General features: G+C 59.1%; 2 protein-coding genes across 2 annotated transcripts in view; both read right to left on the minus strand.

Annotated features, from left to right (window-relative positions):
• GJC2 (gap junction protein gamma 2) overlaps nucleotides 1–2,432 on the minus strand; it is a 3,933-nt gene extending 1,501 nt beyond the window's left edge. The window contains 5 exon segments of the mRNA XM_006100197.3: nucleotides 29–86; nucleotides 88–128; nucleotides 130–207; nucleotides 209–1,006; nucleotides 2,253–2,432. Of these exon segments, the coding sequence (XP_006100259.2) occupies nucleotides 29–86; nucleotides 88–128; nucleotides 130–207; nucleotides 209–988 (957 nt within the window). The 5' untranslated portion in view covers nucleotides 989–1,006; nucleotides 2,253–2,432.
• Nucleotides 2,433–9,093: 6,661 nt separating this feature from the next.
• GUK1 (guanylate kinase 1) overlaps nucleotides 9,094–11,913 on the minus strand; it is an 8,825-nt gene continuing 6,005 nt past the window's right edge. Inside the window, exons 2-8 of the mRNA XM_023763820.1 lie at nucleotides 11,750–11,865; nucleotides 11,472–11,513; nucleotides 10,717–10,813; nucleotides 9,808–9,946; nucleotides 9,639–9,723; nucleotides 9,401–9,486; nucleotides 9,094–9,300 (exon numbers count right to left, since the gene is read on the minus strand). Of these exons, the coding sequence (XP_023619588.1) occupies nucleotides 9,265–9,300; nucleotides 9,401–9,486; nucleotides 9,639–9,723; nucleotides 9,808–9,946; nucleotides 10,717–10,813; nucleotides 11,472–11,513; nucleotides 11,750–11,865 (601 nt within the window). The 3' untranslated portion in view covers nucleotides 9,094–9,264. The remainder of the gene's footprint in view (nucleotides 9,301–9,400; nucleotides 9,487–9,638; nucleotides 9,724–9,807; nucleotides 9,947–10,716; nucleotides 10,814–11,471; nucleotides 11,514–11,749; nucleotides 11,866–11,913) is intronic.

Consider the following 11,913-nt stretch of genomic DNA (forward strand, 5'->3'; position numbering starts at 1 on the left):
CAGACTGTAGTCGGGCGGTAGACAGGACGGCGGGGGCGGGGGGCAGCGGGCAGGGCAGCGGGCGCGGTGCGGGGCCGGGCGAGGTTGGGCGCAAGGCGACGGGCGCGCACGGCGTCCTTGGCGCTGCCCCAGGCCCAGGTGCGCCATCTCGCAGAGGTTCAGCAGCAGGCAGAGGCAGCTGATCACGTACATGACCAGCAGGAAGACCCGTCTTCTCCGTGGGCCGCGACACGAAGCAGTCGACGACGTGCGGGCAGGGCCGGCGGCTGCACGGGAAGAAAGGCGGCACCTCGAAGCCGTACAGAAGGTACTGGCCCACCAGAAAGGCCACCTCGAAGGCGGCCCGCGCCACCAGCTGGGCCACGTACACGCGCATCAGGCCCTCGCGCTGGATACGCCGCCGCCCGTCATGCGGCCCGTTGGGGCTCGGGGTCCCCGCCGCCTTGGCGTCCGCACCGAGGCCCTTGGCCGCGCTCGCGTCCTCCACCTCGTCCTCCGCGCCCAGGCCTTCTGCCACCCCTGGCTCCTCCTCTTCCTCGCCCAGGCTCAGCATGGGCTCCTCCTCTCCCAGGTCGATGGGCTCGGGCCAGGTGGGGTGGGACGACGGGGGCAGCGGTAGGGGCGCGCGGGGCCCCCGCTTGCGGCGCGGGGCACGGCGGCGCTCGTGCTTGGCAGCGCGAGCCAGGCGGTGCACGGCGTAGCCCAGGTACATGACCGAGGGCGTGGAGATGACCACGATCTGGAAGACCCAGAAGCGCACGTGGGACAGGGGCGCGAAGGCGTCATAGCAGACATTGTCGCAGCCCGGCTGCCTGGTGTTACATGTGAACTTGGTCTGCTCATCCGAGTAAATGGACTCGCCGCCGACGGCCGTGAGCACGATCCGGAAGACCACCAGCACCGTGAGCCACACCTTGCCCACGAACGTGGAGTGGTGGTGGATCTCCTCCAGCAGCCGCGTCAGGAAGCTCCAGCTCATGTTGGTCATAGGGGCGGGGGGCGGGACCTGTGGGCCACAGCAGAGCTCAACCCGGGGTGGGAAAGAGGAGGGCTGAGGGGGTGTGGGGATGTGGGTTGGCAGGACCTGAGGACTCAAAGGGGAGCTCAACCCTGGGTGGGGCACTAGAGCTAAACCCATGGCCAGGAGGAGCACTGGGGCAGGAGTCCTGGCGCTGGAGCCAGGGCCCCAGAGGGCAACTCAGCTGCCTTCCGCTGAAGGAACAGCCCCTCCAGGAGCTCCGCTCCCACCCCTTGCCTCTGCCCCTGGGGTGTGTACACAGGGAGGTGGGGCCTGGGTTGGCAAAGGACAGACCCCATGCAGATGGACAACAGGCTGTGTTGCTCCCCACTCACCCCTGCTAACCCCGGGTCCCAGTGGCCTGGAGTGCAGCCAGCCCCTCCTGCTCTCCCCAGGAAAGCTTGGTTCTGTGCAAGCCTCTCCCATCCCTCACCTCTGGGAACCCCACCCTAGGCCCTGAGAGCCACAGGGAGTCAACTAGGTGAGCCAACTTCATGGGGTCGCCTAGAAATCAGAGGCCAGCCTCACTCAGAGTGTGGGGGCCGCACAGCCTCAACCCTCACGCACGCTTGGCCCCCACCCCCCTCAGCCCCCAGCAGCACCTAGCTGCATGAAGTCCTTTTCCCAGCACGGGAGGGGGGCCCCAGCTCCCCAGTGACTCACTCAGTCTGATCTCCCATCCCCCACACATTCTGCAGCTTCATGGGCCCCTAGGCTCCCAGCAGCTCACCCCTCCCCAACCCACACCCTCACAGGGGAATCTGGTCCCTCTGCCTCTGCAAAGGACCCCCAGGCTCCTTCATGCCCTCCCCTCTGGTCCAGATGCATCAGGGGCTGCTGCCCAACTCTCCGGCTGCTCCTCCCTCTCGTGGGTGCCCTCATGTCCTCTGCAGTCATAGTGGGGAAATCCCAGCTGTAAGAGGGTGGGGTGGGGAGTGGATTAGGCCAGGCATCTGTGCAGATGGAACCATGTCCATTGAGGCACCTGTGACACTCAGAACAGCCATAGGCCACTCACCACATCCCAGACCAATGCCCCTTTCAGGCCAGCTGATCCCTGGGTGGGCCTGTGCCCAAGAGAAGAGCCTCTTTGGGGAGGGCCACACAACCCCAACTCCCAACACCCACCTTCCCCACAGCCAAGGCCAGTACCTGCTCCCAACACCCACCTTCCCCACAGCCAAGGCCAGTACCTGCTCCCAACACCCACCTTCCCCACAGCCAAGGCCAGTACCTGCTCCTGGATAGTCTGGGAAAGGAGACCCCTGAGTGCCCAACTCTTCTGGCCCTCCCTCCTAGAACAGGCCTGGAGGCAGTGTGGGCAGGTGCGGGATGGAGAGGCAGAGACAAGCCGGGCTCCGGGCCCTCTTTATGCAGCTGGGCCTCTCCCTGGCAGGAGGTGGGGAGGAAGAGGGGGTAGTCAGGGTTCCTGGGGAAATGACCCCGCTTCCTTACATCTGTGTGCACGGCCCACCTCAGAGCTACACATAATGCAATGCAAACACAGACACACACTCACGTTCACTCAGACACACACACACGCATACAGGTGTACAACTATCCTCACAGACAACATGCACTCTCACATGAGTACACATACAAAAAAATACCCCGTGTACGCACATTCAAACACTCAGACATGTGCATACAGGTGTACAATGAACTCACAGATATGCACACTCAAGTGTGCACACACTTATAAACACTCATGCACACAGTCACCACACACACATACAAATACTCAGACACATGTGTATGCAGATATGCACACTCCCATGTGCACATACACTCGTGCGTGTGCAGACTCAGTGTAGGCCAGTCCCTTCAGGACCACCTTCTCCCTCACTCTGCCTCAGGCAGAGATTCACAGGGGATCCCTCAGGCCTGAGACTGGCTGTTATTCATGACAACCTCTGCTCTTCCAGGACCTGTTCCACCCTGACCTGACACATCACAGGAGGCTAAGGCCCACACCACCGCCCAGGAACCAGAAAGGGATGGCAGAACAGCCCCCACTTCTTTTCTCTCTCCCAAGACATGGGGGGAGTCTCAGGGTGCAGACAGACCTGACTTGTGCTTTGGGGGTCAGTATTAACTGGTTCTCTGGGGAAACCCTTTATGTCTTATTTGGCAATCCCTGTGGTGGAAATACTCCCCTCACACCCATGACCAACTCATGAGATGTGGCAGGGGGATCTTGAGACCAGTTCTAGCTTGGCACAGGTCAGACTGCCCTGGGGGGTAAGGGATGATGCAGTCAGGGCCACAGAGACCAGATGTATAGAGAAGAAGAGGGCAGATGAGAGATGAGAGTGGTCAGTTGAAGGGCCATCCTGAGCAGTAGGAGGGGAAGGAGTGAACCTCTCTGTTCTCCCAGTGCCATGGGGATCTCAGACAGCCTTCGGGCAGGGGTAGAGGCTCTGGCTCTTCAGACCAGGTGCACGTCCATGTGCTCATACATGTGTGTGCAGGACCTGTGTCACACATGCAGTCGGTGGTCGTTCCACAGTCGGGGGCTGGGATTGCTCAGCTCTAGCCTGGAGGACCCCTGGCCTGGTCTTAGTGACATGCACAGGAGTCCTCAAATCCACACCTTCAGCTGGTGCTGCCTCCTGACCTGGCACATGGATCCAAAGGACCAGTCCCAGCACTTTAGGAAATTTGCCTGGAGCATCTGGTGGTGCCAGAGTAAGAAAGTGCTAGCACGAGCCCCCCACCAACACCCCCCACCACATACACACTGCGGAGGGGTATGGCAAAGCAATACAGTAATTCATGGAAGGAACTCCCCATGGGTGTCCGAAACCAGATCAATTTGGGCAATAGAGTGGATAAAGTAGTAATATAGGTTGAGTTATAGATTATTACCAAGGTATAAAATAAACGAGTCCCTACTGATACAAATTATTGAATAAATAACTAAATGGGGAAAAGGAAATTCTAAATAGATTTTGCAGCCACTGTACCCTCCAGGAGGGGAGTCCAACCCCCCATTCCTCAAGGGCAACTTCCCAGAGTGCACAACAGAAAGGGAGAGCACAACCTGTAAATGTCACCGCAGGTGGGGACCAGAACCCACCTGCAGTGAAGGGCCAGGTTGAGAGCATGGGCCTTGCAATGGTGTGAGAAGGGCCTGCCCTTGCTGCCTCCCCCACAAAACCTCAGCCCAGGCGACCATGAGACAACAGGAGACAAGTTCCAGGAGGGGCTCCTACATCATACCCAACCATCAACACAGCCAAGGGCATCAGGCAAGGGGCTCTGAGGGACCAAGGGGACCCAAGATATGCATGCCCAGTGGGGCCCTGGGGACAGAGAAGTGAGGACCACATACCTCATGGGAATAACCGGGAACATCAAAGGTCATGGGAGCCCTAGCCGATTTGGCTCAGTGGATAGAGTGCTGGCCTGCAGACCAAAGGGTCCTGGGTTCGATTCCGGTCAGGTCAAGGGCACATACCTTGGTTGCAGGCTCCTCCTGGCCCGGGTCCCAGTCGGGGCTCATGCTTGAGGCAACCAATCGATGTGTTTTTCTCACATCGATATTTCTCTCTGTCTTTCTCTTCCACTCTCCCTTAAAAAAAAAAATCAATGGAAAAACATTCTCAGGTGAGGATTAATCAAAAATAATAATAAAAAGGTCATGGGAAACATGGGAAAGCACTGGTGTGGGAAAGTAGAGTGTTTGCCTGTGCACTGAAGGGTCACAAGTTCGATTCCCAGTCAAGGGCACATACCTGGGTTGCAGGTTCGAGCCCCCACTCTAGTCTGGACTTGTGTGGGAAGCGACCAATCAATGTGTCTCTCTCACACTGATGTTTCTCTCTCCCTCCCTCCCTCTCTCTTCCCTCCTTCCCTCCCCGTCTTCCCTCTCTCTAAAAAAAAATCAATGGAAAAAATATCCTCAGGTGAGGATTAACAAAAAAAAATTAAATTAAAACATTTTATTTTTAAAAATATATTTTATTGATTTTTTACAGAGAGGAAGGGAGAGGGATAGAGAGTTAGAAACATCGATGAGAAACATCAATCAGCTGCCTCCTGCACATCCCCTACTGGGGATTTGCCCGCAACCAAGGTGCCTGCCCTTGACCGGAATCGAACCTGGGACCCTTCTGCCCACAAGCTGATGCTTTATCCACTGAGCCAAACCAGGTAGGGCAAATTAAAACATTTCAAAAAGGTCATAGGAAACATGAGGAAATCTGAGGGAAGTGTGGGCTATAGTTTTGATTGTCCCATGGGGAATGGGCGTGGGGGCGTCACATGGACTTCTTGGTCTTTACAACTTCTTTATAAACCGCAACAATAGTTGCCGCCCTATCACTCTGAGCCCCCTCTCCCATCTTTTCTCCCTACGTGGCATATATTTGTCTGTCTGGAGACTGCAAGTTTGGAGTATGGACTTTGGCTGGTGACCTGTTCTGGGCTGCAGTGGGGTTATCAGTGCTGCTGGGAGGCTGCGGCCAGCAAGGGACCAGCTGGGCCAGCAGGAAGGGGGGTTACTGGCCCTTCAGGGATCCAGACCCTGGGGGTTTGCAGGGACCTTTGTTCACAGGGAATCTCACCCAAAACTCTATATCAGAGCAAGTGTAGATAAGAACTGCTCAGAGATCCAAGATGAGGTGTGTGTGTGTGTGTGTGTGTGTGTGTGTGTGTGTGTGTGTTGGGAGCGATGACTGCTGGGCCAATGTGAGCACATTGGGGTTCCCCATGACGGCTGGCTGGTCATCCCCACCAAGAGCCCGGAGGGAGGTGCCTGACTGTGGGCTTTAGGATGGCCTATCCTGAGACAGCTGGCTTACTACCCTCAGACCAGACCTGGAGAGTGGCCTCTGCAGTGGTGGGCAGCTGAGCTCCCCCTGCTTCACTTAACCGCACCCCAGATCTGAACAAAGGTTCTAGGAGGTGGGGGTGGGGAGGCAGGGCTGAGAGCCAGGACAGCCTAGCGCCATCCTGTAGTGCAGCAGGCCATGGCCTGGTCAGCAATTTCCTTCCCATCCCTGGCCACACTTCCTCCCAGCACCCCGTAGGGCCATGCGGGTGGGACTTTCCTCTGCTGAGGTGGGGCTGTGGGCAGGGCCCCAGTGCTCAGCTCGCCATGTGGCAGGGGGACCCTGCCCTTGGAACCTTCGGGCAGTGGAATGAGGAGTCTCAGGCAGCACTTTCCCCTCCATGAGGACATAGGGACCCTGCATGCACCTACCACTGATAGCCTTCATCCACAGGTGAGCACCCACGAATACCTCAAGATGGCTCTGCCCTGTGAGCCTGAGGCCTTAGCTGGAGCCCAGAGCTGGCTCCCACCTGTCCACCCACTGAGGGGACCTGGGGGGCACAGGCCTGGTGCTGCATGCCCACCTCCCAAACTTAGCTCTTCTCCCAGGTCTCCCCTTGTCAGCTCTATGGTGATCCCATGGGGTTCAGTCTTTCCAGGTCCCTCCCCAGGACACTTAATTCCCATCCTGGAGGTCCCAGTTGTATTTTGCCTAGACTTCCTGGGCAGCCAGGAACCCAAACCCCAGGCCTGGGGACCCTCTACCATAACTGCACAGCAGCTCCTATGCACACCACAGTCTACCCCCAACACCCACCCCCATCCCTACCCCCAGCAGCCTAAGGAGGGTTGCAGGCCCTGACAGATTGGGTCCCAGGGAGCCTGGGATCTCAGCCAAAGCCCTCATCCTCCCAGGGCCTTCAGGGCTGGCCTCTGGACTCTGACTCACACGTGTGCACACTCCCTCCACACCAGGAGGGAGAGGTGCCCTCACCATGCTCAGCAAATGCAGAGAGGTGAAGAGATACCTAGTTCTGGGGAGAGGGGGTACATCCCAGGGCTATGAGGTGCAGGTAGGAACCGGAGGGGGCAGAGACCCCATTGAGGACCCAGGAGCCCCTCTTAGGTGCAGTTGGAACTGGGAAGTGAGGGAGTTCCTCCTGAAAGGGTGGAGGTGTGGTGGGTGTGGGCCTGGGGAGTAAGTCATGGTGGCACAGCCCAAACAGCTCCAGCAGCCTGGCCTTTGGCCCTCCCCCCCACCCCCAGGGGCTGGCCCAGGTTAGAATGCAGAGCCCCTCACCCACCCCTGCAGGGTGCCCACACTCTCCACTCCTCCTAACCCCCTCACCGCCACCTCTCAAACTGCCCTGGGTAAAGCCACCGCAGCCAGCACACTGCCACCTTTCTCAACGCAGAACATGGGTCACTTTTTCTCTGCATTCCCCAACCCCTACCATGTCTACCTGGTCCCCCACAGCCCAGCACACCACAGGCCCTGAGCAGGCGTTGCTCTGCCCTGTGCAGCAGCCCTGACCACTCCTGGACCAGCTGCTGCCCCTTGCCAACTCCTGCTCACCATCCGTGTCTGGCAAAGACAACTCATCATTTCTGTGGCATATTGGGGGCACCTCCTGGAGGACATGCGCCTGTTCTACTCTGTTGGTCCCCCAGGCCCAGACCTGAGGACCTGGGACCGAAAAAGACTTAAGGAAAGCCCATCCCAGGCCATGAAGAGGCTGGCTGGTGCCAGGTCAGGTGTGGAGGGCAGGGAGGTGTACCCATCCTGGCTTGACTGCCCACATATAGGGGTGAGGCTCCCAGATTTCCCCCAGGCCTCCACAGCCTGAGGCTCCAGCCTCTGGACACACTGCAGCTGCCTGCCGTGGGCTGGTCAGTCCCACACAGCTTAAGGGTTCCCAGCTGCTGGGGGAGGTTCTGGGCACACACTCCTCTCCCTGCGGACCAGCTGGCCTGAGCAGCCTCCACCCTCAGGTCTTGCGATCCCAGAAGACCCTGCTGGCAGGATCTCCCTGGGCAGTGGGCTTGAGACAGATCCCCCAGAATGAAGGGACACCTGGCCAGGCCCAGCACCTGTGACCTCCTGGGGAATGCCATTTCAGGAGAGGCTAGACCAGGCCTGAAACCCTGGTCCAGAGGGGAGGGTGACACTGCTCAGCCCCAAAGGACACCCACAGCTGGTCCCCTAGACAGCACCCTACCTTTTTCAGGCCAGAAAATGCAAGTCCTCTGAGCCCTTCCACCTGCTGGCTGGTCAGACACTGGCCTCCAAGGGTGTACACCCGGCAGAATCCCTGCCCGATCCAGGGCCACCTCTCACCACCAAGCACAATGCAGGGGGGAGGGCCTTCAAGGGCCCTATTGTTCCCCGAAGGCCCCGGGTCTGAATCCCTGATTGTCCCTAGAATTGTATGGGGCCAAGAGAAGGAAGGGCCTCCCCCAGGCTGGGTGACAGTGCATTGGGAGGCAGCCAGCCTTACCTGCCCAGCACCCCTCTGTCCACTGTCCCATGTTCAGGCCCAACTCCTGCCAGGCCTTCTCTGTGCATCTGAGGGTATGGACAATGCCCAGCCTCCCCTACTTTTTCTGCCTCCTCCAGGTCTGTGTCCACTGTTTGTCTTGGTCCCACTGCAAGAATATGGCCTAGGCATGGACCACTATACCACAGGCCACCACAGCTGCCCTGACCCGACATGAGTGGCAAGGGAGGTGTCTTCTCAGCCTCCAGGGAGCCTGTAACCTCAACAGAGGCCCCCAGGTGTCCTTCCAGAGCTGAACTCTCCCAGACCATCAGGCCAACTGGGCTCAGTAGACTGAGGGAGTGTATGACACAGAGGCCTCCAGGACGCAGGGATCCAGCCCTTGTAGTCTCAGACCCCATCACCACCCCCACCTGGTTCAGGGACCAGGAGGGTAGCTGGGGCAGGATGAGCCCCCGGGGCCTTCTCCTCCCAGCCTCATTGCCTTGGGGAGACAGTGGGAGAGATGTGTACTCCCTGCCTCAGGGCAGAAAACAGCCCAGCCTTGGGGGACCCCTTAGTGCCCCTGTGCAGGGCACCCCTGCTGGTCTCCGAGGTGTGGAGCTGGGGCATGTGGAGAACCTGGGGAAGTAGTGTGAAATCGGGGAGCAACCCCACTGGCCGCTAGCCCAGAGTAGCCGATATGGGGTAGAACCTGCTGCAAGCAGCCCTGTTAGAGCTGGGTGTTTAGGAGGGGGGCTGCCGGAGTGGGGGTCCAGCATGAAGGATTCTGGGCCAGGGCGGCAATCCATGGACTCAAGGACACTCTAACCAGCAGCTCTTTATTAGGATGCGGGCCCAGATCCCACAGGAGAGTGGGACTGATCAGGGGCACCCAGAAAGAGGCTTGCAGAGCCAACCTTGTCAGGGGCACCCTGGCCACCAGGGTGGGTGCAGGGTCCTGTCCAGGGAGGACACAGCCGTTGGCATCCTCAGGAGCAGCCAGTCCCTTGGGCCTTCTTGATTTCCTGCAGGAGAGAGAAAGAGGGGCTTGCCCTGGATCCCAAGTCCGCTGTCCCAAGCCCTTTCCTGCACAGAGATCTATCCCTTGCCCCTGGCAGAGCCCACCTCCGAGAGTGCCTCCTTCAGGCTCCAGTAGGCCTTGTCCAGGTTGTCGTTGACAATGATCAGGTCAAACAGACCAGGTTCCTTGCCTGAGAAGGGGGGAGAGGGGGTACAGGGCCCGTGGAGGATCAGTGAGGGGAGGGGGCTGTGGATGACAGCTCTTGCCCCTGCCTCCCACCTCTGGCAGATGAGTCGCCTGCTATTGGGGAGGGTGGGGGACACTGGCTGCACCCACACTCACTGCTTTCCATGTCCGCCTGTGCAGTGGCCAACCGTTTGGCCAGGCTCTCCTCTGTCTCTGTGTTCCGCTGCCGCAACCTCTGTTCCTGAGGTGCCTAAGGAGGGTCAGAGCCTGCAGGGCAGCCTTAGCCCCTCCTCCACCCCTCCCGCGCCTGGCTCCCCACCCCCACCAGGACTTCCAGCGAGGGTGGCTGCACAAAGATGTAGATGGGCCTCAGGTCGGTCTTCTTTAAGTTCCGCACACCCTGGAGGTCCACGTCCAGCACGCAGATCCGGTTCATGGCCTGCACCACTCGTACAGCCGCTTTGCTGGGAGGCAGGAGGGGAGGGGCCCTTCAGCAGGGATCCTTGGGTCCCAGCACCCAGACCATCTCCACTGCCATTCCCTGGGGTTCTGCCTCCCCCATTCCCTGCTCTGGGAGCCTGAAGGGGCCATCAGCATCTGCTCCCCTTTCCAGAAGCACTCCCTCAGTAACCCTTTCACACCGGGCCATCTGCTAGGCTGGGGGCAGCAGTGGGGAGGGGCAGGAAGTCCCTGGCTGTCACCACTGGGCTCAGGGCTCCCAGGTGCCCACCATCTAAGGGTAGTAGCAGCCCCAGTGATCCCTGTTGGGGGCCAACTGCCCCTGCCAGCTGCACCTGGGGTGGAGCATGGCAGTCACAGGGGGACTCAGGTACAGGCTGCACATAGCAAGCCTGGACCCGCCTCTGCAATGATACTGCTCTGGATGTGTGGGAGGTGGACAGCTGTTGCTGGGCTGGGGACTCTCCCAGGCTGCCCTAATTGTTGGAGGGAAGAGGAGGGGGGCTGAAGTGCAGCCCACAGAACTCTGAGACCCAGGTCCTCTGAGTCTTCACTGCACACCAGCCCATCACTGGCTCCCCGTTCCCACAGGGGCCTGGCCAGGTGGGGTAGAGAGGGGACAGGAGGGGGCAGCCTAGAAAGCTCAGGCTTCCCTTCGATCTTGATCCCTGGAAGGGCTGGGTCCCTCACCCTGACAGCCCATAGGGAGAAGCCCTTGCCTGGGCTGCCCACTCCAAGTTCCCAGGAGGTTTGGAGGTTGCTGAATGTGACTCACCTAGTCCCATACAGGTTCCCCGAGAACTCGGCATGCTCGATGAAGTCCCCGGCAGCAATGTCCCGCTGCATCACCTCCCTGGTCACAAAGTAGTAATCTACAAAGAGCAGGAGCTGTTGAAGCTGTCCACAGCCAGGCCACATCTGCCCATGCAACCACATGAGCAGAACCAGCTTCTGTTCTGGGCCTGTCTGCCCATCTGTCCATCCACACCTAGAGTGTTCCAGTCACTGGGCAGGGAGATATCTGAGGAAGGGACAGACACCACCTCTCACACCGTTCTCACTGAAGGGACCTGGAGAACGCCAGCTTCTACAGGAGAGGTTGGGGACCTGGAGACTGCTGGTTTCTGGAAGGAGTTTTGGGGGGGTCCTGGTGACTACCAACTTCAGGGGGGAGGTTGAGGAACTTCAGTGCTCTGCCTCAGGAAGGTACAAACACCCTACTAAGGTTGTGATGTCAGAGAACCCTAAAGGGTGTGCATGGCTGACCCCAGCTATACTGCCATGTGTAATGCAGTGCACAAGCAGGGATCAGTGCCCCACAACTGCCTGGTGTTGGGATCAGAGCCCTGCCGTGGACAGCTGGTGTCAGCATGAGATTTGATGCCTATTATCCAACTAGGCCTGCCCACCCACCCACCCTGAAGGGCCCCCATCAGATGGGGAGAATGAGGCCTCATGCATCACCCTGACAAGTGTGTGTGTGTGGCCTCCAGACCTGTACTGGGGCACTGAGTAGCAGGGCCAGCTTACCTTTGCCATTCTCCTCTCCAGGCCTCGGGTCCCTCGTGGTGTCTAGGAACAAGCATCTGTGACCCATCTGGAACATCACATCCAGAGCCCACACAACCCATCCCAGGGCCTTCCTCAGCCTATGTGGGGGACTTCAGGGGGGGTCAGCGTATGGGCAAATCCCCTGTGTGAGAGAGGGTTCTTGGGGGTGTTAGCAGTGTGTTAGCAGTGTGGGCAAGTCCCTATATATGTGGATCAGCAGGGCCCCACAAACCCCCTAGGACCTCACGGGACACCACGGGACACGCTGAATCCGAAGATGCTGCCATGCTCCTGCAGAAGTCTCTTGAGCAGGGTGCTCTTTCCGGCCCCAGAAGGTCCACTCAGGACAACAGGGCCTTGGTCCTGACAATCCCTGTGGGTGAGTGGGAGCAGATATCAGCAGGGCCTGAGGGACCCCAGT

This window comes from Myotis lucifugus, unplaced genomic scaffold (assembly GCF_000147115.1).
Source record: "Myotis lucifugus unplaced genomic scaffold, Myoluc2.0 scaffold_302, whole genome shotgun sequence".
NCBI lineage: Eukaryota > Metazoa > Chordata > Mammalia > Chiroptera > Vespertilionidae > Myotis > Myotis lucifugus.